A 27,725-nucleotide genomic window follows, 5' to 3' on the forward strand; every position below is an offset into this window, starting at 1 on the left:
AGGTAGCACATTATAGGTCAAGGTATCACATTATAGGTAAAGGTAGCACATTATAGGTCAAGGTAACACATAGGTAAAGGTAGCACATTATAGGTCAAGGTAACACATTATAGGTCAAGGTAGCACATTATAGGTAAAGGTTATACATTATAGGTCAAGGTAGCACATCATAGGTAAAGGTTACACATTATAGGTCAAGGTAGCACATTATAGGTAAAGGTTACACATTATAGGTCAAGGTAGCACATTATAGGTAAAGGTTATACATTATAGGTCAAGGTAGCACATCATAAGTAAAGGTTACACATTATAGGTCAAGGTATCACATTATAGGTAAAGGTAGCACATTATAGGTCAAGGTAACACATTATAGGTAAAGGTAGCACATTATAAGTCAAGGTAGCACATTATAGGTAAAGGTTACACATTATAGGTCAAGGTATCACATTATAGGTAAAGGTAGCACATAATAGGTCAAGGTAACACATTATAGGTCAAGGTAGCACATTATAGGTAAAGGTTATACATTATAGGTCAAGGTAGCACATCATAGGTAAAGGTTACACATTATAGGTCAAGGTAGCACATTATAGGTAAAGGTTACACATTATAGGTCAAGGTAGCACATTATAGGTAAAGGTTATACATTATAGGTCAAGGTAGCACATCATAAGTAAAGGTTACACATTATAGGTCAAGGTATCACATTATAGGTAAAGGTAGCACATTATAGGTCAAGGTTACACATTATAGGTCAAGGTATCACATTATAGGTAAAGGTAGCACATTATAGGTCAAGGTAACACATTATAGGTAAAGGTAGCACATTATAAGTCAAGGTAGCACATTATAGGTAAAGGTTACACATTATAGGTCAAGGTATCACATTATAGGTAAAGGTAGAACATTATAGGTCAAGGTAACACATAGGTAAAGGTAGCACATTATAGGTCAAGGTAACACATAGGTAAAAGTAGCACATTATAGGTCAAGGTAGCACATTATAGGTAAAGGTAACACATACCAGTAGATCAAGGTAGCACATTATAGGTCAAGGTAGCACATTATCAGTCAAGGTAGCACATTATATGTCAGAATGGATGCTCTGCTTTTTAATTTGGGAAGCATTTAAACCTTTTAGAATTACCTCCTTCATCTGTATTCTTATCCATCACTTATCTAATTTGCCCAATCCCTCACCACTCAACTGTTCAAAGACCTGGTTTTCGTCGCATTGCACCGTTTCTAGTTTGTGCTGTATGCCAAGGGTCAATTTCAATGCTTCACGATAGGGTTTCACAGTACTGTTTCTTGTCTCGGCCATAACTCAACATGCAAATGGATTTCAATCAAATTTAACAGAACTGTACAGCATTTGTGTAATTGGGTCAAGATCATACCTTGAGGTCAGTGCAGCCCAATAGAGATCCAATATGTGAGCCATGTGTAAAACCGTTTTTTTTGTTGTTATAATGTCAGTATTTTCTCCAAAGCAATACGATGTTGTATATGGTAAAGGCGCAAATAAAGAAAACTCTGATTATATTATATTTTTTTAATTATCTTTTTATACTGTATACTATTTTACATTATTCTATAAAAATGAAAAGGGCATGTATCAAAAAATAAATAATAGATATATGTACAAACTGCCATTTTTACAACTTCTCATTTACATTTTGAATGTACATTTATAAACTTTATTTTCATTTTACAGATTATTAAACACAAACAATAACTATAGAATAGCACATTTCATTTGCAAAAATTTGAATCAATTGATTATTGAACACATGCATGTACGTAGAAAAATAATTAAAATCAGAAATATTTGTTCACTGATTTCTATACAAATCATTAATTTCCTTTATCCATCCAAAGAGAGTTGCTTCCCTTCAATATCGAAAACAAAAACTGAAGAGGGCACATTTGGAGAAGGAATACAAATAATATCTTTGACTAGAATTGTTCTCTGAATTCGTGTCCAATGTACCTTAACCACTTTCGAAAAAGTAACCACGGAAAGGACCACATATAACATGAAATTTACACATCACTTCCATGCATTACATATGTTGACACCAAATGATTCTGTTGGCCAGAAAGCGTGTATCCTGATTGGTTGGCTCGGGATGCTTGAATCTGATTGGCAGACACATAATCTCCATTCCCATAATAACTCGCAGGAAGTCTCTGCTGTTGCTGCTGCTGAGGTGGAATTCTAGGAGACCGATCATTTCTCCAACTGTCGTACACTTTTTGTGTAGTTTCCTGGATTTGTCTGTGGTACCAGTTATTCATTGGGGTATGTACTTCATTATCATACTGTCTCTTTGGCAAATACTCATAGTCTGTACTAGAATACTGGCTTTGGGGTGAGTTAGTGTTACTCGTCAACCCACGATCAGTACTGAACGATGATGACGGTGTGCTTCCACAACTCGGTGGCTGGACGGAGGAAGCACGGTTTCCATAGATCTTGCTGCTGTAGCCCGAGTCTGGGTTACTGCTGGAATCCTCTTTGCTGTTGTTACAGATGTTGGGGGAGTTTTCTCGCTGTATCTGGCTGTCAAATGGGGGAGTCTCGGTTAGATATGTCTGGATAGCAAACTTAGACCTTGGTTCAAGTTGGTTCTGAGCTGGAACACCGTTAGTCCCATTTGTTAATCCTTGCGAGTAGTAATTTGTTGGCACTGGATGAACCTCAGGCATTACTGCATAGTTCTGATTTAGGTCCCTCTGAAACTGAGCCTGTTTAACAGTAGTGTAAGGGTTCTCAGGTCGAGGCAAAGTGGATTTAAAGTTGATATTCCCAGCGTAATGTCTATCAGCAGTATTGGCACCAAATAGCTTGTTGGGGACAGTGTGAACACTTGGCTTTGGTGGAGGAATTGGTCTCTCTACAGACCTCTCAGCAGGTCTTGTGAAACTGTTTGGAATTGCTGTTGGTGTGCTGCTTAACTTTGGATGGGAGATGGTCTTATTACAGGTGTTTGCAGGACTTTGAGTTATATTTCTAGATGGTTGCTGAGGAGCAGGTGTAGGTGACATAGCTCTCAAGATATTACGAGTTTCCGATGATGATCGCGCTGTCACAGAGAGCTGTGTGGCATCATGGGTATTGAAGCTCTGTGCCATATTTTGTGAGGAATGCACATGATCAACGTCAGTTTCTAGCAGACCGTCAGAGGATCTAGCCCTCTGGTGAAGTTTTGCTGGAGTAAAGTTCTTCATTTCCACATACATATCATCATGATGCGATGGAGAAAAACCATGAGATGACTGAGAAATCTGTCGGGAATACATGCTATTTCCAGATATTTGAGTTTTATTCATCTGTTCTTCAGCTCGACTGGAATGACTAGAAGCTGATCGAGGAGTGCCAACACTTACACCCTGCCCAGACATGTCAATCTGGTCTTCTTGATTGTTAGGTTGAGCTGAACTTCTCATAGTCTCGTCATAGCCAAATGTGGTGAACGTCGGCTTTGGATTTTCAGGCATCAACTTATCACTGCTTGTAGAGTTCCTATATCCAGAGCTGAACAAAGTGGCACTTGTAGTGGATTTTGTTGGACTTGCACTACTAGCTTTACTGAGCTGTAAATCACTTCTTGCACTTTTTACGTCACCAAAGCTTTCAGCTTTAGTGTAAGTCATAACACCCTGCCCTCCTGAGCTCGAGTGTAAGGTAGACTCCTGTGTGGAATGTGATATATCCTGGAATGTTAGTTGCCTTGGAGATCCTTGAGCCAAGTAGCCATCAGTATGACTACGCACAATGTTGGTATGTGTAGTATAAGGACTAGACTCTCTGGACTTTGGTGTACTGTGTGTCACTGGGCCCCTAGAGCTGGTTCCCTGTTGTCTGGTAGACTGGTACACCTGCGGTTGAGGTCGTGATGGGGCCCTCTGGACTGGTTGTGGGGAACCAGTCATTGCCATATAGTCACCATGATCCTCCGTCCTTGCCATATTACGTCCTATAGTATTTGGAAGATTTTTACTGGCATAAGTCCGAACCTCAACTTTGGGTTCTATGGGATACTGCCTAGCTGGCTCAATGTCAGTGTTATTCACATTATGTTGGCTTTGAGATCTTTTCCCAGTGGCATTAGCAGTCTGTTTTGCACTAATTTTTACACGATACTTGTCTTTGCTATAGCTTGGAACCTGCCAAGCCCGAATCTGCTGCATCGCCTGTTGTCGAGATTCATAAAAGTTGCGCTTTCTGAACTTTCCACTGTGGTTATCAGACTGAGATAACGTCTCATCTGATCGAGATTTGAACAACCGACCATTAGCAGTCTCATGCACTTCAGTAAATATATTGTCATTTGGCAATGCAGAATCGTCATGGTGATGATGTAAACAATGTCCGTAACCTTCCAATTTCTGTTCCAGCCAGTTTTGAATTTGTGATTTCATATGGTCCTGCCCAGCATCACCATACTCATCCAGTCGATGATCGATTCTCTGTCGACACCTATTTTTTTCCTCATGAAATTGGTCATGAGTATATTTCTCCAAAGCCTGAACCCGCATGGATGAGCGATGGTCGACCTGGTCTATACGATCATTCAACACACGGTTATTGTTGTGTATCCGTCCATAAACATGGTCCTGGGTATCATGTATCTCTTTCTGAAGCTGGTTTATGGCAGGGTGACAGTTGCAAGTTGGGGAATAGCCTACAGGTCCCTGAAAAACAGATGGTTAAAATTAACACTCTAAATTGATTTATTTATATCTAAAAGGTGTGATACTGACCAGCGTATTATAAAATAAAATTAATTTCTTTTAATTCATTAAGGCCAATTATTGAAATTATTACAAGCCATTTCATTGACTGGAAATTAAAATGATATTCTATTTACCTGTTTGACATTCCCAGCCAGATCCCTGTAGTACTGGACACCCTCCCGAGGCACGTATTTACTGAAGAACCCCTGGACCGGCGTCTGCCCAGCGGCCCTCAGGTCCCCACCCACTGGCACACGACCCTGGGGGGACACGCTCCGACCTTGGGGTGTCTTGTCTTTGTCCTGGAGAAAAAGAATGTTTTATTCATACTGTTGAGACTCCTTTCAAAAATTACATGAGTAATTACGATGTAGTTCTGTTAATCTGTGTATATCTCCATATGTGATAAATAATTTACAGGAATGTTAAACAGCATATGAAGTTGTGCACCTGGGGTATAGCATGTCGCTGCCTCTGGTAAAACTAGAGTTATGGCCCTTGACTTGGTAAGACATGGCATATAAAGCGTTGAATTTTGGGTCACCCCTTACTTAATAAGTGTATGAGTAAGAGTCATGAAACTTGAGAAGAATGTTAACCAGTATGTGAAGTTGTGTATATGGACTTTGTTCAAAGCTGTGCTCATCAGAGTCATGACCTTGTTTCTAATGCTTTAATAATTCTGGTAACAATATATCATTTATGAATGTGATAATTTGGTTTAAATTTCATTCCCCTCAATTGAATTAAGATAGCCTCATATTGCATCAAACTCAGCTAATAGTCTACCTATTAACTTACCTTAGACTTCTTTTTCTTGAAGAACAGGAACCTTGACTTTCCCTTCTCCTGTTTCTCAGGAATGTTTCTGTTGTCAGGGACAACTATCGGCCCTTCTGGTTCATGATGGTCAAGCTTGAAGTTGACCTCCTTGGGAATAGGTTTTACTGGCTGAAAATATCAAAGAAAAAAAATCAGCATGAAAGGCAAGACTGCAGTATATATTTTTGGAAGTCTGTTTTCTGGGCAAGGGAGGCTGGTAAGGCCGAAACCCATGACCTCTTAGGTGAGTGTAAAACACCCATTCAGGGTGCAGAAACATTGCAATAAGCAAAAGGTGGTACTAGCAAACATTATTCTTGTACATTTAACCAACAATTGTCTGATAGTGATAGGTATAGAGCTTTGTTAATGTTAACAACATTGTTAACATCATGGTTGTTTATTTGCAAATCTTTACTGTTCTGGGAATTAAATGGATAAGCTTGTCTCTAGCAAGATTTGAGTCATCTGTTTCAGCTGTACTTATTTAAATATATGAGCATAACATTGAGTATTTCAGACTTAAAGGGTAGCATTGATGTCTTTAATGTTTTTTACTAAAACAAACTTCTGAACAATCGGCCCGATAAACAGTCTGGATATTGAAACAATCGTCACATAATAAAATACCTGATTAAACAACGTAGAACTGTGCATTTGTAAATACATTATTCAATGCACTCTATTTACGTAAGTTTAATGGATTTTGCAATCCTATTCAAACACAAGATCTAATCGATAGCCAGTATTTTGTCTCTTAGCATGGTCTTTTCTGGATAGTTTGAGAACGTTTAAACTCTTCTTACCCTGCTATAGGCCTGGATAATGGAGATTATTTCCACGTGGTCTTTCCGCCTTGCAACATCTATGGCAGTCTCATTTTGCTGAAAACATTCACAATACAATACTTTAGCATAAACAAGCCATATACAAAAGGAATCCATACATGAATTACTATCATAATTGTCTGACTCGGTACTTATGTCATCTCGCTTCTGTTGTTTGTACTAAATACTTTATGAACTTGAATACAATTTCATTATCATCATCAATTATTTAAGAGGTGCCATATTAAAAAGAAATTATTACATAAAAATAGATTTCAATATTTGTTAACTTGTTAAGACAAATAGAATGGCTTGTAATGTCAAAACAGATATATATGCTAACATAAGTGTAACATTTTAATGTAAAAATACCTTGTTCTTCATGAAGACATCCACCCCAGAATCCACCAGTAACTTAGCGATCTTTCTACGCTTGAGGGCTGCCGCTATGTGTAAGGCTGTGTCACCATTCTGAAAGTACATGTGAACATTAAAATATATTAATGTACTTGCACATAAATGTAGTGCTTTAACAATCTTTCCAAAAAAGTTTAAAGATTAGATAAACATGCATGCCATATATATTTGTGAAGAGGAAGATAAATTTTTCATCTGCAGTTTTCTATATACTTCTGTCAAAATATATTAAGCCTATTTAAAGTTTGCGTGAACTTCAGATGAAAATTGCTTATGACTCAATTAGAAAACTATGCAAGCAATTTCTGGTTTTAATGTTAAGCCTTGCTTTTGTACCAATTTAGAGACAAGGTCAAGGAAACATCCTTCAACCACCGATATGCAAACCATCTTTCCTCCCTTTTTTGTAATTGCCAGTTGAAATCTGCCATAAAATACCATAGCAATAAGAACCAAGCTTACCTTGTTTTGTTCGTTCAGTTTTGCCCTGGCACTGATGAGTATCCGGGTAACGCCAGCATGACCGTACCTCGCCCCCGTGTGTATGGTCGTGTCTCCATACTGAAATAGGCAAACATTTATCTTAGCTTAGCTTACTTCATCTTAGCTTACTTCACCTTAGCTTAGCTTTCTTTGTAATACAATACTATACATATTCCATATCTTTGGGTTATGTGCCTACGTGTGTTTTTCCATTCATAAGACCAAATCTAACATTTATTCTATGTCTTTTGTTTGTTTATTCTCATATAAATCACAAAGAAATAGACTGTTGATTTGAAATACAGATTAGTTCCTGTTTACACATTGAAATCATGATAAATATATCATGATATGTGTTCCATGCTGTGTTATTTATGACTAAGATCTCTTCAGATATTCTTATGTTACCTGTGATAAAATACTAGCATTTTTTATAATATACTTTATTTCTGTCTGCTGAGTGCATTTGTTTACCAAAGGTGTTACGATTTGGATTACAATAATAATTTATAGACACAAAAACTAGCTTGAAAATATTTCAGTCAAGGAGAAATGAATTTATTATTGCTAGTGTTAAGAAATCTGTTTTTCAAAAACATTTACATTTGATTTTAAGGCTTAAAGTTCTAAAAAACTAAAAAACAACAATCTATTTTGGATCTTCCAGTAAGATTTCTTATACTTTCTATCTTCACAGTGCAATTATGAACAGAATCTACTCACATTGTTTTTCAAGTCACTGTTACAGCCTGCGTACAGCAGAACCCGGGAACTCTCGTTGTGTCCGTTCTGTGCCGATAGGTGTAAAGCAGTAAACCCAGCCTGTGTAACAAAAGATTCAACATCAGAATGGCTCACATGAATTAATACCCGATTGACGTTGTTTAAATGGGAAACAAACAAAAAAGAGAAGTGATTGCCTGGCCAAAGAACTTGGTAATACAGGGGGTACATGTAAACTAAAATTTACTCCATACAGCATACAGGTTATACTTCTTACATGTTGCTGAGTTCAAAAACAAACATTGAACAAAAATTGAAAAGTGACAGTCATCGAAATAAGATCATTGAATGAAGCCTGAACTGCTTTGCATTTAGAAATTCAATCAAACCCTGCTATATAGAATCCAGAATTTTATTAAGCCCAGAAGGCATTTTACCAGTGCAGTGCTATTTCCACAACTAAAGTTAGCTAACAAATGACATACCTTGTTAACAATGGAAACATTGGCATCAAACTTAACAAGAAGTTCGAGGGTTTTACTGTATCCATTCCAGGCAGCCTCGTGGATAGCTGCATTCCCGTGCTGGAAAATATCAAGTAATGTGTTACACTTTGTCTGCGCACTGCGTACAGACTATGCAATCATGTTGAATGGATGCATTTGTTAAACTTGATTTCAACAGCAGGTATGACCATCATGTTTAGCAAAAAGACATTACCCAAGACATTGGAAGTACCTTGTGGTTCATGTTGGTCATGTTGGAGCCCATCTCTGTAAACGTTCAATCCTCTTGAGGGAATTTATGGACACAGGAAATAACCAGGTGAGACATGTGTATGATTCTATTAAAAAACAGCCATAGTCAGAATCATGGTGGCTGTGACTAAATCTAATGAACACATACCTCATCCTGGGTGTTGGGATCACATCCGGCCTCCAACAGGGTGGTGATCACCTCCAGATGACCTTGAGACGCCGCCCGGTGTAGGGCAGTGTAACCGCTCTGTAAACATATATATACGGGTTATTCTATTTTATATGTATCAATATCCACATTGTAAACATGTACAATAACTTGTTTTTGCTGTAATTCATGAGGTAGAATGTTTTTTTTTTCATGATGTAAGCAGCAACTGTAACGACTGTTCATTTAACTGTCTCCGTAGGAGTACAAAATTGTTTTCATCAAAAGCGGTGGTATATGGTGTGGTAAACAGGAAGTTCCTTACATCATCCTGTATGTCAATGTCACATCCTTTCTCCACAAGAAACCTCGCCACATCTGGGTAACCGTTCAACGCTGCATAGTGTAAAGCCGTCCTTCCATCCTGCAAAAAAAAAATACGCATCAATGAAGAGAAGTTCAAAACCATACAAACAGTTTTTCTTTATCAAAAATTACACAAAAATGAACAAGAAATAGCTTTAAAACTTCCAAGACTGCCCTGCAGAATACAGATGCAGTTGTGAGAGTTTATAGCTGAATAAGACAAAAGAAAAGAAAATAGTGACATATGGTGAAGTCATAAACTAATGTACATGTAAGACCATTAACAAGTATCAACATTACAGATGGTCACATTTGCTTTGTCTTTAAAGGCTAAATAAAGTAAAAAATCATGTTCATTTATAATTACATCCCCAGTCACTGTAAAATTACGTTTTAAATAGGGTTAGAGAATATATTCTTTATCATAAAGAAGATCTGCTACAAAACTATGTCCATATAGTCTTCCTCTATTTGATATTGAGCTAGGAAATCCTAAACCATGATTTTAATTCCACATATACCCACCTTGCATCTACAATCCTCCAGGCTCTGTGTGTTACAAGTGAACAGTTGTTTACAGGCCATCCCTGTACACTAATTGCTATTTAATTGAAATTTCAATATCTCCCCAGCTTTAAATCTGGAATTGTTATTTTTCTAGATTCATTCACTTAGCACTGAAAAGCATTATTAAACAATGATTGATTATCCCAGAAATTCTTCATTAATATATAGATCTGGCAAATGTCATTTGTATTTACTCAACTCCATTATAGAAGCCCAGAGTCATTTAACAGAGCAGAGTATGTCCTTAAAGTAAACCAGCAGAGAGCAGAAGCTTTCAGGTGCTAACAACAACAGGGGCAGGGCAGGGCCTACAGCTTCTCTTAAAGCTTGTTGTTTTAAGAATTCCATATAAGTGTGAACAACTCTCCCACCTTTAGGGTTTAATTGATATTGCATGGGTGTCTGACTTGAATAATTGATGATTGTTTGTTTGTGTAGTTGATTATCAAACATGTTAAAGGTGTCATAGAGCCACACTTTATTTTATTTGAAGTCAATTATTGTGCCATATGCCAAAATCTGATGTGAAAACATTGATGTTCAAAATATTGAAGTTCTTACGAAATGTTTATATGTCACTTTTATTGTTGGTATCTGCTGGACTTAGGTAAAACATTCTTTATTTAAAACATTAACTGGTATATATTACCAGCACACCTGGATTAGTTTCTGGTTGTTGATTCATAGTATAAATACAAACAGAAACAGGAGAAGTTAACAATATTTTTTTTTTGGATGCAAAGGTGTACGTTGCAAGCTACATTGTAACATAATTCTAAAACATAAAACTTTGATTTACTTTAGTAAGGTTTTGAACAGAATGTCAATTTTGGAATACCTTTCATCTTCCCTTAATGGCTCTTCTCTACTTCTATTTCAAAGTCACTTATTGGTATGAAAGACCTTTAAACACCAGAGTGTGGCTGACTTATGTGACCGATATTTGTACAAAAACAGCAATACCTGGTCGGCATCAAAAGTAGCCCCGGCCTGAAGACACTGGGCTACCTCCTCTCCAAGTCCTTTACCAGCAGCCTGTCGTAATCGATCATTGATTGTCAGGCCGCCCGTACCACCCTCGTCCATGTCACTCTCTGTAAAGAAACAAACATACTTTCATATACTTTGTATTAAGTGAAGAGTGTAGAATAAAACTGAAATCACTCTTCTACAAACTACTATCAAAATACAAAATTTATAATCATTTGTCCAAACAAGAAAGCAACATGTTGTTTATTTCAACACATTTAAGTTAAACTGTATAAAGTATCAATTAAACTCCTTTCTCCAAATTTTCTTTACTTGTCTTCTTAGTTTTATACCACCAAAAGTACGGACACAATATCATTTACCCATCTTTATGATATTTCATCACATCTGGATTAAAACAGAATGTTTTCAATATTTTCAAACAACTTTTAAAATTAATTGCAAAACATTTTTGAATTTATCTAAAATATGTGAAACATGTAAACACAGCATGGAGAAAAGTCCAAACAATCCCCTTACCCCAAACAGGGCATGAAGATGGGAACAAACAAATATTTACAAATGATGAAGGTTAATTGTAATTTCATGCAGGAATTTATTGATACAGGCTATCTTTGAATTCATAACGTCAACCCATGCACTGAAGACCTGCAAAGCCTTTGGATACTGATAAAGTTTTCTTATTAGACTTGCAAATTAAGGTAGAACAGGGTAATTAATGGCCACTTGTTTTCCAAATGACCTCATTTGACTTCCATAAGGCTGGAGGGGTGGGGAAAATCTATAATGAACTTTTCAACAGAGGTCTTCTTATAAGGTCATTTTTGACCACACTGGCATAGACATGGATGGGACAGGTAGGGCATTGAAGCAGCCTGGATATGGGATGTTATTGTTTGAAATATTATAATATAGGTTTAAAGATTATATGAAGGAAAACATTCTCTGCTACAAGATCAAACTAAAATCTTCAATATCGCCAAAGTTTCAAAATGATGTTCAAGGGCACATAATTCAATAACACTCGGAGACCTTAACCCAGCTATGTGAGTGACCATGACCTTGATGTTGAGAACCTTGTAGGTGCCATGTAACTATAACCATTGAAGCTAGAGACCCATGTCATGGGCACGACACATCATCATCTTATGGAGGTCACATAGGCGAAATTATTTTGAAATCCCACAATAGATTAGGATATTGACGGGACATAAATGCGGGTATAATTATTGCTTTGTTATTTACTAAATGCAGATCACTGAAATATTTACAGAAGTTCCTCGTCCTGATTTGTTACATTTGATGTCTATATAATAAGACAATATACATGTTTTTGCTCTTAGAGTTTACTTCTTCTATCTTTAATTTGTCAATGGAAGAATATATATCAAAGACAATTTGAAAATCCCAAACTTCTACTCCTATCAACTTTCAGCATTGATGTCATAGATATCAGATTACCACAAGAATGAAATATCCCCACTCAAAGACCAAAGAAATGAAACATTGAAAAATATCACAAGTCATAAGTCTTACGAACTTTTGATCAAAGATATTCCTTTCATAACATAATAACTGGATTTATGAAAGTATACATGAAGAATCTAGACAGATTTCAATGCATACATGTATCTCCTTTCAAAACCAAGCTATTTATTACAGAGGCCGTTATTATACTGTATACATCAAGGATGACAGATGTCGCATCTGACTTCCATCAAGTGAAATCTGACAAAAGCCTGCACCCTTTAGTAGCCTGTAATAAACCGTCAAATCAAAAGTTGAAAACTTTTGGTCCAGTTTTTCAAATATGCAGTAATGATATATCGCTACTTGATGAGTCTGCAGATTTCGGTGCGAGCCTTTGCAACGCACTATAACTCAACAGTAACGAAGGGTTAATCATAGGAATGAACCACTTGAAGCAAAAGTGCGCTCTCCTATTCGGTTTCTATTTCAATCGACCAGTATTGGAAGATTATCACCATTGGTGCATGTTTACACTTTGATCATCTCCAAACTAAGCAGGCTAATATCATATACAATCTTACGCCTTCTTCAAACATCAGTGACACCGATCTTTTGGGATTATCGACAGTATTGATTCATTCCAAATTTAAATTTTGACTGACAGCCTTTACCTTACAACGTCATTACAACTTGGTGTTTGCACTTACTTTTTAGCCAATGACAGCCATGTGGTTTTTTTTAAATTTCCATGGATTAATTGCGTTGAATTTTATTCGCTGCACTTCTTTCTGTAGAATGCCAAAATGAACGCAGAGCAAAAACATATGTCATACTTATAATTGCGCTGGTTTAAGCATTTCCAAAATATTCAAAAAGTAAAACAAGTACCTCAGAATCCAGTGTAGTTTTACTCAAAATTGAAACACATCCATGCCATTACACTATGTGCTGCAACAACCAATTTTGGGCTTTGGACATTATTATAACAAATAAGATTGTCATTTAATAAAGTGTCAAAAATAATTTATTTTTTCATACCTTTGAATTTCTTCCAATCTTGATAATTTATGACAATTAGTTTGAAAATTATTTTCAACTGGAACCATTATGTCTGTTTCAAATGGTCTGATTGTTTTAAAATACTTAAATGAATCATTGAACGTCTCTTTTAAGTTAGGGTCAAACTAAAATTATAAGCTGGTTGGAATATTGATATGTTTATATATGTTATTTATGCATCTAATTCAATAATGTACTTCTGCTATGACATCATGTGTGTGACATCAACTTTAGTTTACAAAATGTGCAATGACATGGTCTTACTTGTAAGCACGTATCTTTCACAATATTAGAGATATATGATCATGGTATTTTCAGTATTGCTTCCTGAAATGTCACTTAACCAAAACTCACTATAAAACTATTAGCATGTATGATTGAATTAAAATCTAAAGCCCAAAATTGTGTGAAGCAGCTCCTATATAACATGATTATACCTTACTGAATATGTTCGAAAAATTAAAAATCCATCTTTGTTTTGATCTTCCCATGAGAACACAACAAAAACAGAAACTACACGATATATTTCGCCACAACTATAATGCCCAATTTTATATATGGAAACATGAAGTGACACATTCTAATGGGAGACTAACTGCAATTAAATGGTATTTTTCGACACTAATTGTCACAATATTTGATTTTGAAACACAAACATAAAGAGTGCTACTTATGTTTGGCACCAATTTCTTTCATTTGCCACAGACATGCTAATCAATTTTATTTCCTTATAAAAATATATATCCAATATACTATCACGACATAGCAAATATTAATCAAACCTGAAATAAAAACAAACTGTAATGATTAGGTTATTAGCAAGTTTCTGCGTTTAAACAAATATTTTCCTTAAACACCTTTTTACGTTCTCATTTCAACTCATTGACAAGTCAACACATCCTTGTGTTCGGCAGGGGGTGCAATTTCCTCCAAATGTTTTTTTGAATTTCAATAAACTTAATCCTCAAAACAACCACTTTTCATATCTACGCAGCGACGACGTGCACCCTGGCTTGAATACAATTACTAACTTATCTTACCAAAATAAGATATTCAATCTCGTTAAATTCCATTTTAATTGGATATGGGATTTTTTTCACATGCAATAGTGTGTGCCATAAATATAAAACTTAACAAGAACTTCATCACTTGCAGTGTGGAGATTACACGATCACTAAGCTTCTTTACACTTTTAAATCCAATTAACGATTTAACTCATGCAAAAAAGCTGACAATTTCTTTTGATTGACATACTGTATTAAAAGTTTATATAAAGACATATTGTCATTAACAAACCTAATTTAAAGATTTCAATTGAAACCTTGTGCAATATGTTTTTCAAACATAACAAGAACACTATAGTTCAACTTTCCTCAAGTGCCTGCCTTTAAAGTGATATTGTGCATAATAATGGGAATGGAAATATATAAGCTTACTAGCTAATTTTAATAGTTAAAATTAGTTATTCCTGTAATGTTCACAGTTTCTGAAATGTTCATGTACTTATAAAAGCTATATCTATCCTGATTTCAGGATAGATCCTGGACTTTTAACCCCCCCCCCCCTCCCCCCCGTCACATACTAATAATATCTTGAAAAGTTAATGAACATCATTTCGCTGGAATTTATAAATTTACACCTTTATTGCAGGTAAATAAACAATGAAATTTGCATAATGTATGGAAAAAAAACTGCTTAAAAAGCTGGCGACTGCAATATTTGCACATGCTTATATATAGTGCAAGACAGTTGCATCTGGATACAGAAATAGAGTGCCTTACAACAGTCTTGCGCAAATCCTTCGATTAATATCTGCACCGGCGACTGCATCATTTTAATGATCAAGTGCTTAGCATAACTGATCTAAATTAATGTCTTATTAATGTTATTTTCCCTTACTTTCATTGAAAATAAAATCAAATAGCAGTCTTTAAAAAACAACAAATGTTCGGAATATAGACAACTAAATAACCGACAAAGGATGGGAAAAAAAATGGTAGTAAATATGAAATACTTCATATTGCATTCAGTGCAGCGTTGAATTACTTTAGTAGAAAGAGATGATATCATCTTGGAAAGATACGAATAATGGGAGAAATATGATATAAGAACGGAGACCACCTTTCAAAACTTTGAAATATATCATTTAACCCTCATAATGTTCAGGACTGGAACAATGCACTTAATGTGGGTGTTCCTGTAATAACAGACTTTATTAGACCCATCGAAAATAAAATCACTGCAAGGGACAGAGATGGATCTGATGTGAGAGGCATAGATATATCAAAGGATGAAGATTCATTCTGGGGGGTAGATAATGTAAGGGTCATATAAACACAGATAGCTCCAGGGGCTTGGATATACCCAGGGGAACAAATAGCTCCAGGGGCGTACATTTATATACCCAAGGGAACACATAGGTTCAGGGGTGTGGGTATGCCCAGGGGAACAGATAGTCCAGGGGCGTGGGCTTGGATATACCCAGGGTAACAGATAGCTCCAGGGGCGTTGATATACCCAGGGGAACAGATAGCTCCAGGGGCTTGGATATATCCAGGGGAAGAGATAGCTCAAGGGGAGTTGATATACGCAGGGAAACAGATAGCTCCAGGGGCTTGGATATACCCAGGGGAACAGATAGCTCCAGGGGTGTGGATATACCCAGGGGAACAGATAGCTCCAGGGGCTTGGATATACCCAGGGGAACAGATAGCTCCAGGGGCTTGGATATACCCAGGGGAACAGATAGCTCCAGGACCGTTGATATACCCAGGGGAACAGATAGCTCCAGGGGCGTTGATATACCCAGGGGAACAGATAGCTCCAGGGGCGTGGATATACACAGGGGAACAGCTCCAGGGGTGTGGATATACCCAGGGGAACAGGTAGCTCCAGAGGAACAGACAGCTCCAGGGAAACAGATAGCTCAATGGGTGTAGATACATCGAAAGAGTTGTAATATCCAGGGGGTACAGAAAGTTCCAGGTGTGTAGTAATGGCATGGGACATTGACAGTGCAAGAGGCATAGTTAATGTAAGGGGCATATATGTGTAGCTAATACAGGGTGTAGTAAATTAGATGGCACAGAGTCAGCCCAAGGGGCAGAGATATTGCAAGACATGTACATGTATAGATCTTGGGGTGTAGATAGCAATACATTTGTATGCATGTTGGTTTGTATTTTTAGGTATACAATGCATTCTTGTTGTCATTAAAAGTACACTAAGCCTTATCAAAAATCAACGTAACTTCACTTCTATAATAGTATAAATGACTTTTTATTACCTTTATTTGTTTTCTTTTCATATCCACAATTCCTCCTATTAAAACTTGGACATTGAATCCACTTCAACATTTTTCTTCAATTTTGTTTCCTGGAGAATGCCACAGAAGAGAATGCCAGAACTACACACAAATCCGCCAATGAAATCTATTTACTTCTTTTTTCATGTTTTTTTGCCCCCAAAACATCCTAGCTTTAATATTTTGCTGAGGCAGCTAAAAGTTTCAAAGTCAAGTAAATTATATCTTTAATCATTTGATTGTTTCAGATATAAATATACGATAAAGACAGTTCACCTTAAAATATGTTTATCTTTTTACATGGAATGTATGTAAGTGTGAAAAACTTCATGTTAACTTCGTTCACAATGTCTAACTCATTACTTCACATGTTAACATTGAAATTAAAACTAAATTTAATGCCTAACATCCTTCTGAACACTGCCTTTACATTCAAAATCCTGTTTTTCACAAGTCATTTTAATTCAATACAATTTAAAAAAAGTCCACTACAAATCATAATTTCTTTTTATATTGCTCAATGAAATGAAAGTCATGGAAAATACCCTTTCAGCTACATAATCCAAGCATCCTTCTCGTGAATATAAACAGCATTTTTTTATATTTTTTTTATAAACTATAAATGTCACAAATGCTTTCTGTTCATTGTCTAAATACATGCGATATTCCTGTCCAATATGACCATAGCTTGTTCATTAAACATTTTTTATTGCATTTATGGTCAATCTACGTCCACTTCCCATGTGACACTTGTCTCTTATAGTGGACCTTGTATCATAAAATTACAATAATTTTATATCAAAATTGACAAAATGAATATCAACGGTCAATTAAAACACCTTCTGAACTACAAGATAAAAGAGAAATAGAGGTTTATTTTAAAATTTTCACTCACTTACTAACAATAATTGTCAATAAATGTCCTTTTATATTCGTTTACTATTTCTTTAAGAAATTTGGAACGCCATGTTAACAAAAATCACCCGCCTAATTTTCATGAACATCTAATATTTACTTTCTAATTTGTCGATAAGAGCAATTATTAGCCAATATAAAGTCAACTTGGACCTTTATGACCCCGAAAATGGTAAAACCTGGACATTTAGCTGCTAATTTCCTTGACATGACAACACTTTTTAGAACACACCCTTATTGATTAATAATAACCAAACCTTTTAGCTTACATTTCATTCAGATAAGTAACTGGCACTTTGCATAATATAAAACAACATAAAAATAGTCACAATCCATAATATTAGACTAGTCCATCAAGTAACGCACTATGTATAAAGTACTGTCACTTTCCCTAAACAGTAAAAGCTAAATAACGATCAATTAACCATGAAAAACAATGCCCAGCCATTCAAAAGACCATTACTGCCATGCTAAAACAAATAAACTGTTAAACAGGCTATGAGGACATTTCAAGACTAATTAGGTAAAGTAATTCCATTGTTTCAATTAATGTGACAAGCCCACACAATAAGATCAAACGGGCGGATAACCAGAAGACAGTTGTTGTGTTTTTAAGGTCTTTTAACATGAAAGGCAGTGCTTATAAATCAATTGTAGAAATATAAACGAAGTTTTCATAAATGGAATTAGTTGAAAACATGAAAGCTAGGCATGAAAACTATATTAACCATTATACAGCTTCTACAGGATTGTGGGGGTGGGGAGATGGGGGTGGGGGTGTGGTCAAGGGATATGCCCCCAGACCACTTCAGCAGAACTGAGGCCTGCACCTGCACATTTATTTTGGTTCAAATATTTAACCTCTGGAAATCATAATAACACAAACAAAAACATCATAATAGATTACATAACTGATAACAATTTATAGAAGATAGGTCTATTTTCATAATCAGACAGGTAAATATGTATATTCAGTTTGCAGTCTGCATATTAACTCAGGGTTTTATAAACAACTGTTTCAGTTTGATAAAGTGTGGAATGGTTTTTCACACACTAAACTGTCAATAAGGGTTTTAGCAGTTTGCTGTCATTTTCAGCAGCGTTAACCTCTTTCAAAAGTTTCCATCGATCAAATTTATCACTGGTGTTGGGATCTATGTCTACCGGTACATTGTTTCACGGCAGGTTTCCGTTTCTTCTTCTGGGAAGCCATGACATGTTAAAATCAGGCATGTCAAAGTCACATGATGAGTACACTTAAATATACCAATGCTATTTTTAAACTTACTAGATTTTACATGATAGGCAACCCCAGTAATTTTTTAATTGGAAAAATGCGCAAAAAAATGCAAAAGATGCATGTGTTGTAAGTGATGTGATACATCAGTAAGTAAGGTTCAATGCGTTCAAGTTCACAACAATATCAATTATATATTTTTTAAGTTTTTGACAAAAAAAAATATCAATGCCATTATATCATCGGTGTCTAGTCCCTTTAACAACTTCTGAACTATGGCCACCATCAAAATTCATGCACATTTATTTATAGATTTTTTAAAAACTTACATTTTACCTGCAAATCAATTAAAAGGGTAAATTAATTTTCTTATGTAAATACCACTACTATGACATTTAAAATCTGCAGAAATTAGGTACAACTCTTTCTCAATAATACTTCTTTTTCTTGACTAAATATTTGAACAATGATATAGCCAGTAAAAGACATGAAGTGATCCAATGTTATGATCAATGAGTATTCAAATCCATTTCAGTGGAGTTCCCCATTGGGCACGGAATGAGCACTCATATCAAAATGACATTTATCAAATGACTTTAAGCCCCGGATTCCTAGATTTCGTGACATACATCACAAATTCAACCAATCATTTTGTTTGCAAAAGAATAAAATAACCGAATATTTTGAAGAATTTTTGGTTACCACTACTTCAATTTTTTTTCTTGCTATCAAGAATGCAACTCACTGCCTGGTTTTGATGTGACTTTGAATTCCCTGAATCATCCAAATTCCATTTTAAAAATTGGGTCCGATAAGCTGCCCAAAATAATACTATAACGTTTGCTATGGTGAAGAAATGCCAAAATATTACTGAAATAAACTTCGACTAATAGCATGTAAGCAAAAGGTATATACCCTAAATGACATTATGACATTTCGCCCAGATAGAATTCAGCCTACTGCCAAGCATCCAAACACACTCCCTGCGTCAGATTTTGCGTTGACAATGTATCTGCGAATGACTGCTAATAAGGTTGTATTCTTAGTCAGTTAGCTGACAGTAAGTGAATTCTTAATAATTAAGAAGGACTCATTCACTACACTCACTCCGGATATTCTTAATAATAAATAATTCACTTCATGTCATCTTATTATTACTAAGTAATTTTAATCATAACAGATTCAACTACATGACAGTCCATTGTTACATCCATGCAAAAATCTGGAAACACTTTTGCACACAGTGGTCAGAAATAGGCTCAGGGAAAGCAATATTTGATTAGCATAAAGAGAGCTGAATTTTGAATCTTATGTACCCTGTGCCCAGGAGTGAAAAAGGCTTAAGCCTGTGAACCAGTTTGATAAAGTGTGGAATGTTTTTTCACACACTAAACTGTCAATAAGGGTTTTAGCAGTTTGCTGTCATTTTCAGCAGCGTTAACCTCTTTCAAAAGTTTCCATCGATCAAATTTATCACTGGTGTTGGGATCTATGTCTACCGGTACATTGTTTCACGGCAGGTTTCCGTTTCTTCTTCTGGGAAGCCATGACATGTTAAAATCAGGCATGTCAAAGTCACATGATGAGTACACTTAAATATACCAATGCTATTTTTAAACTTACTAGATTTTACATGATAGGCAACCCCAGTAATTTTTTAATTGGAAAAATGCGCAAAAAAATGCAAAAGATGCATGTGTTGTAAGTGATGTGATACATCAGTAAGTAAGGTTCAATGCGTTCAAGTTCACAACAATATCAATTATATATTTTTTAAGTTTTTGACAAAAAAAAATATCAATGCCATTATATCATCGGTGTCTAGTCCCTTTAACAACTTCTGAACTATGGCCACCATCAAAATTCATGCACATTTATTTATAGATTTTTTAAAAACTTACATTTTACCTGCAAATCAATTAAAAGGGTAAATTAATTTTCTTATGTAAATACCACTACTATGACATTTAAAATCTGCAGAAATTAGGTACAACTCTTTCTCAATAATACTTCTTTTTCTTGACTAAATATTTGAACAATGATATAGCCAGTAAAAGACATGAAGTGATCCAATGTTATGATCAATGAGTATTCAAATCCATTTCAGTGGAGTTCCCCATTGGGCACGGAATGAGCACTCATATCAAAATGACATTTATCAAATGACTTTAAGCCCCGGATTCCTAGATTTCGTGACATACATCACAAATTCAACCAATCATTTTGTTTGCAAAAGAATAAAATAACCGAATATTTTGAAGAATTTTTGGTTACCACTACTTCAATTTTTTTTCTTGCTATCAAGAATGCAACTCACTGCCTGGTTTTGATGTGACTTTGAATTCCCTGAATCATCCAAATTCCATTTTAAAAATTGGGTCCGATAAGCTGCCCAAAATAATACTATAACGTTTGCTATGGTGAAGAAATGCCAAAATATTACTGAAATAAACTTCGACTAATAGCATGTAAGCAAAAGGTATATACCCTAAATGACATTATGACATTTCGCCCAGATAGAATTCAGCCTACTGCCAAGCATCCAAACACACTCCCTGCGTCAGATTTTGCGTTGACAATGTATCTGCGAATGACTGCTAATAAGGTTGTATTCTTAGTCAGTTAGCTGACAGTAAGTGAATTCTTAATAATTAAGAAGGACTCATTCACTACACTCACTCCGGATATTCTTAATAATAAATAATTCACTTCATGTCATCTTATTATTACTAAGTAATTTTAATCATAACAGATTCAACTACATGACAGTCCATTGTTACATCCATGCAAAAATCTGGAAACACTTTTGCACACAGTGGTCAGAAATAGGCTCAGGGAAAGCAATATTTGATTAGCATAAAGAGAGCTGAATTTTGAATCTTATGTACCCTGTGCCCAGGAGTGAAAAAGGCTTAAGCCTGTGAACCAGAAGGCCACCGAGCTCAAACCAGTCTTATTATGTTTCATACTATCACAATAGGTCATCATATCGGAGACACAAGTATTAAAATGAATATGTTACCTGGATACATAATCGTCACAACTACTTTGGATACCACTGTAGAATTTCACAAATCTGACCCATGACAACCTTGGAGGGTTGAAATATCCCGACAAAACTTTTGGTCGAATAACACCGAATAACATCAAATTTTCAACTTCTTTTTTTAACAGTGAAATAACAATTTGAACTATTATCAGCATGCACAGTCATGTCTGGGAGTTAACTTGAATGATGTCATATCTGAAATGATGTTATGTTTACATATAATTTGGAACACTTTTCTGAAAAACTTTAATTAACTGTCATTTTACATCCTTTTTAAGCTTATAAAAAACAAACAGAAAAATAGTTTGAGTGTAAGACTGAATATATTTCACCTCTTAAACACCAAAAGTAAATATTTCCTCAGTGGCTAAATATAGTTAATTAAAACACTGAAACAAACACTTACCCCCCCCCCCCCCTTTCTCTCTATAATATAAATATTAATGATCAATGCCTATATGAATTATATGAATTAAGCAATTTATGTTTCTTTACCAAATTTTACAAAACAAGAGGCCCAAGAGGGCCTATACTCTACTGGCATGGCTCTTGTGGTCATTTTTAGTCCAGAGCATGTACGTATGAGTAAAAGGCAACAAATATATAGTTCACTTTTTGAGTTTGGGTTAGCCGAAAACACTGCATCTGAGGACAGAAAGTGTTGTAAGGAGATTAGTTGCATGAACTATTTTAATATGTGCCAAGTAAAGGTAATCTGAGGGTTAAAAAATATTTGCTTTCAAACCTGTTATCATGGTCAAAATTTCATTTCTGTAGCTAAAAATAAAAAAGTTAGTCAAAAGGTCAAAGTCAAGGACATCCAAGGACAACATTGATGCTCGTTTGCAAAACTGTACACATGGTCAAAATTTCATTGCTGTAGCTTTAAAAATTAAAAAGTAAGTCAAAGGGGATGGGGCCAGCTTTTGCCCAAGGGGCATAATTTCAAATGTTTTGCTAGATGGTCATCATATGATGCTCCACAACAAATATCAAGGGTATGGTTTGAATCAAGAAAATTTTGAAAAAAATCTTAAATTAGTCCCTAGGAAGCTTGTGATCCCCGGGGCAGTGCTAGTTTTGACCCAAGGGACTTAATTTGAACAACCATGGTATTGGACCACTAAAATAAGCCTTGTTCAAAATAGCAAGGATCTGCTTAGCTGTTTCAGACAAAAAGGTTTTTAACATTTCCCAATTTAAGTATACCAAACCTGTGAATCCGGGGGCATGGCCATGCAGTAATGACCCCAGGGGCATAATTTGAACGAACATTCACAAGCAATTGTGACTGTACATGGAAACTTGGCTAAAATAGACTTCGCTCAGGTAGACTTGGCTAAAAATAGACTTAGCTACAAATAGCATTTTTTTATACTTTCAAGACCCATAATCTAGGCATGCATGGGCGTTTTTCGAAAGGAACCGAGCTCTAATGGATATCTAAATACTGTACAAGTTTAATCGAGATAGAATCAAAGCTGAAGGCTGTATCGTGTTCTCAAGCAATTGTTTACACAATAGCATCTTTTCATACTATCAAGGCCCATAATGTAGGCATGCATGGGCGGATCTGGCTGGTTTTCGAAAGGAACTGAGCTCTAGTGGTTATCTAGATACTGTACAAGTTTCATTGAGACACAATCAAAACTGAATACTGTATCGTGTTCACAAGCAGTTATTGTTCGAAAGGGACTGAGCTCTAATGGATATCTAAATACTGTACAAGTTTCATCAAGATACAATCAAAACTGAAGACTGTATCGTGTTCACAAGCAATTGTTTACATACGCACGGAAGCACATACCGTAACTGACTGGGTATTAGACGGGTTTTTTTCCCTTCAGTTTCTGATGCAAAAAAATGCCTGCATATAATAACCAGTAACAATTTTTTGACCTTTTTTCTGAGGTCGATTTCAAGCCGAGAGTTTGTTTAGATTTATGTAGAAAAGGATGTTACTCGCGTCATATTGATCGATTATATACGGGTTAAAACAGCAGTTGGCAGATCGGTATACGGTATATCGTAAGACGTTTATAATTTTAACAAAAATATTTTTCGATTAAAGTTATTCAATATTATTTTTAATAATAAATTGAATTGAACAATAATTAAACTTGCATATAAGAAAGTAAAGTTGGGCACTGTCAAAATATTTTTTGTCAGTTGTATGATAAGGTGTAAAAAACTCGCATTGCCTTTTGTTCTGTTTAACACACCAATACTACAAATTGATGCGATAATGGTCTTGTTTTTTCACACATTTACACGAACTTTATTCTTTTCTGTAGGTGTTGACATTTGAGAACAAACCCGCACAATATAAGGTTTACAGTACGCATAACTTAACTTCATTTTCGACAGGTTATCGTTTACAATATACTGTCAAAAAGAAATCTTACATATTTTCATAAAAGGCACCTTTCAGTGCTAGCCAGAAACAAATGGTCACAATCAGTTCTTTTAAGTGCCTTTCCTAACATAAAACGAATTAAAATTAAACACATTTTGCATTATCATTGTATGGTTTTGAAGATAACCATCGCCATTTTCACGAAAAAATTTTTTTTCGTCACTCTCAACAAACATGGTGGCTGAAATTGACAGACGTTTTTGACATATTTTCTATGCGTCTTTTAACCAAAAACATAGATTAAAAGTTTTTTTCTCCGACTTTTCACAGAATTTTTTCCCTGCGTCTAATAACCCCTATCGTCTTATAACCAGTCATTTACGGTACTACGTACACATTACCATCGCATAAGCCCTCTGGTTTTTGGCCAGTAGAGCTAAAAATGATTTTATTTCTTAATTTCTTATCAGGTTCAGATTCAAACAGGTTTGACTATTTGGGAAATGAATGAAATGAGCAATATTGATATTTATTCCATTCTTCCTATTAGTCATCATTTCTGATAGTTAGTAAAAAAAAAAATTGACTTTGGAGGAAGGTAAATTAAAGCTCCCATAATTTATTTTGTTTATTTTACTATAAAATACTTTGTTCACCTGCAAGTGCTTCATATTATCATTTAAATAAAAATGAAAGTGATTTATAAAGAAGAATAAACAAAATACTTCTTCATGAAGAAAAATGTGGTAAAATAAAGCCCACGCCGAAGCGATAAACATTGATCGATGAAAATCCTCAGAATGAGGACAAAACGCTTAATTTCTGAAGAAACCTTCCAGAAACATGACATACATGAAATGGTATTATAAATAGGTAAACATGTATTTTATAATGATTTCAAAAGTCTTTCTTACCATTGCTTCCAATAAATTTACCCATTTTGAATATAGAATGTGCACAGCCAAATAAATGTCTACTTTTAAACACGCAAGTACAATCATGATTACAAGTTCTCTGTTACACTCTTATTAATAAATGCTGAAATATGACTTCTTCAAGTCCTTTTTGTTCTTTTGTAGACACTGATGTAACGATGATGACATTTAATGAATAAAAGACCATTAAGGAAGTTGTCAAGCTTTTTTTCCTTTTTTATTTTTTTTGGATATCAATTCCATGTCATGATTACGAAGCACTTTTTCATTTGCAGTTGCATACAGAATTTAAATGACTTGATTATGACACAGCATCATTTAATGTGTACATAGATCAAAACACATGGCATTTTGATTAATGGCTAGTCTGACTTGAAAGTGGGCACTTACAGACCTCATAACTAATATATCAGCTGACCAATTTCAGACACTCATACTTGTAGTTGCTGAGAGTTATCCAATTTCAGACATTCAAAACAGCTGTTAGTTTTCCAATTTAAGAAGTTCACAATTGCTATTTGTTGGCAAATTCAAGGCTTTTCAAACTGAAGTTAGTAGGCAAATATCAACTGTCGCATGGCAAATGTCAGGCACTTTCAACTGTTCTCTTAGTTGATACAAGTCATGGACTGACAACTGTTAGTTTGCCAATTATCTAAGGTACTCACATCTGCTATTGGCTGGCCAATAGTTGGCCAAACTTTCAAGCACTCACATCTGCTATTGGCTGGCCAATAGTAGGCCAAACTTTCAGGCACTCACATCTCCTCTTTGTTGGCCAATAGTTGGCTAACTTTCAGGCACTCACATCTGCTCTTTGTCGGCCAATAGTTGGCCAATTTCAGGCACTCACATCTGCTCTTTGTTGGCCAATTTCAGGCACTCACATCTGCTCTTGGTTGGCAAATTTCAGGCACTTACATCTGTTCTTGGTTTGCTAATTTAAGGCACTCACATCTGCCCCAAGTTGGGCAATTCCCAACTATTCATGATAGGTCAAGGTCATGAATACTTAAATGTATTAGGGCAATATCTTTTTTTTATTTTCAATATTTAGTATTATTGTTGGTGTTTTATAATAGAGGTGAGTTTATTGATTTATTCAAAATAAGTATTTTTAGTATTAAGGCTGCAGCTGTCCACTACAGCTGCGATGCTTTGCGGAAGGATGTCAATAAATTTTTGGTAGTTTTGGGAACCTTTCAAGATCCATTAATCAATCAAAAATAGGCAAAGTTTGCCATCGGGCTTGTTTGGCATGTATCTGCAGGGTATATATACGGTTGCGGTATAAACACTGAAACCTATCCAAAGTAGCTGAATGTTAAGCGGTAAAATCCGGCAGTTCCAGAATTGGCTCCCGAATGTTTTCCGATCGCACGGAAAGGTTTATGGTAACTTTGCAGAACATGCTGAAGAGTAACCGAATCATATAAAATAGAATGCTGATGTTGCCGATTTTAGAGTGGGGGTATTTAAATGATGCCGAACTACTATTTTGTTATCAGTTTTTAGAGGGACACCATGGATGTTAGAGACCATAACCTTGCACTTCAGTTTCAAATCCAAGCTGAATGGATGTCATACTTGCTCTTGTCAATGCTGCCAAACATACACAAATATCTAAGGTCACAGCCACCTCAATACTCTAGGCATACACACCTTAAAATATTTATTATTTTGTAAAGTACTAGCATTGTTAAGATTTTTATAACAAATTTGACTTTCTGAAATGAGCATTCTATTTCAGCAGTGATAATATTCAAGGTTTGAATGGGAAGCACACATGAATACAGCAGTCATTGAATGATTATGTAAATGGTTTAAAAGATGAAAGAATCTTTGCTTAAGTTGATCTCAACCAAATTACTCAGGCAGACAATTTTTTAAAAGGAGCCATGTATGATTCATCTCTTTGGATGCATAACAAGTATCAGTTTCTGAACACATCACAATCATCTTTTAGAATTTGCAAACAAGATTAATTCCTTGGTCTCTGAAACATCCTTGACCAAAAAACATAAGTCAACAAATAAATAATGCATCAGGAATAAAAAAAAATTATAAGAGGATAAAAAGTTCTTTTCTGATTCTGCACAAAATAATTACTGGTACCACATGTAATAGATAAACAAGAGAACCACTAGCGCATTCCAACGCTCGAGACCTCTGTTCTTGAGACGCTCAGTTGATCAAGGTGCATGTTTAACAAATATTTCAGCCAAAGTTATGGGACTTACAAAACAAATTTGTCAGCGTAATTCCACATGGCCATAAGACACTTCTGGAGATATTGGTACCGTTGGAATTGTCAGATGGTTAGAGAGTAAATCAGAGTTCAATAAGCCCGAAGTCCTGTATTGAGCATTAATTTAAAAATCTATGAGGCCATTTGTCTCAAAAACAGAAAATGGCTGTGTCAAAATAAGTCCACAACATGTACTCATAATCTTAGTGAATACTAATATATAAACCAAGTTTCATGTTGATATCTTAAACAGCATTTTCAGTTATGACTTAGACTGGAGTTTCTGCATGATGCAAACAATGATGATG

At 35.4% G+C, this 27,725-nt stretch overlaps 1 protein-coding gene across 7 annotated transcripts in view; it reads right to left on the reverse strand.

Annotated features, from left to right (window-relative positions):
• Positions 1-1,546: 1,546 nt before the first annotated feature.
• LOC128238522 (uncharacterized) overlaps positions 1,547-27,725 on the reverse strand; it is a 69,587-nt gene continuing 43,408 nt past the window's right edge. For 3 of the 7 annotated variants that reach the window (XM_052954519.1, XM_052954518.1, XM_052954517.1), the window contains 11 exons: positions 10,818-10,948; positions 9,247-9,345; positions 8,922-9,020; positions 8,501-8,599; positions 8,016-8,114; positions 7,272-7,370; positions 6,765-6,863; positions 6,372-6,449; positions 5,545-5,694; positions 4,878-5,045; positions 1,547-4,701 (listed from right to left, as the gene is read on the reverse strand). In XM_052954519.1, the coding sequence (XP_052810479.1) occupies positions 2,047-4,701; positions 4,878-5,045; positions 5,545-5,694; positions 6,372-6,449; positions 6,765-6,863; positions 7,272-7,370; positions 8,016-8,114; positions 8,501-8,599; positions 8,922-9,020; positions 9,247-9,345; positions 10,818-10,940 (3,768 nt within the window). In that variant the 5' untranslated portion in view covers positions 10,941-10,948 and the 3' untranslated portion in view covers positions 1,547-2,046. Of the gene's footprint in view, positions 4,702-4,877; positions 5,046-5,544; positions 5,695-6,371; positions 6,450-6,764; positions 6,864-7,271; positions 7,371-8,015; positions 8,115-8,500; positions 8,600-8,921; positions 9,021-9,246; positions 9,346-10,817; positions 10,949-14,230; positions 14,357-14,413; positions 14,436-14,669; positions 14,694-16,659; positions 16,878-27,725 lie in introns of those variants that run through there. The other 4 variants (XM_052954516.1, XM_052954521.1, XM_052954522.1 and 1 more) reach the window with 4 other exon arrangements.

The sequence above is a fragment of the Mya arenaria genome, chromosome 6, assembly GCF_026914265.1.
Source record: "Mya arenaria isolate MELC-2E11 chromosome 6, ASM2691426v1".
NCBI classification, from domain to species: Eukaryota; Metazoa; Mollusca; class Bivalvia; order Myida; family Myidae; genus Mya; species Mya arenaria.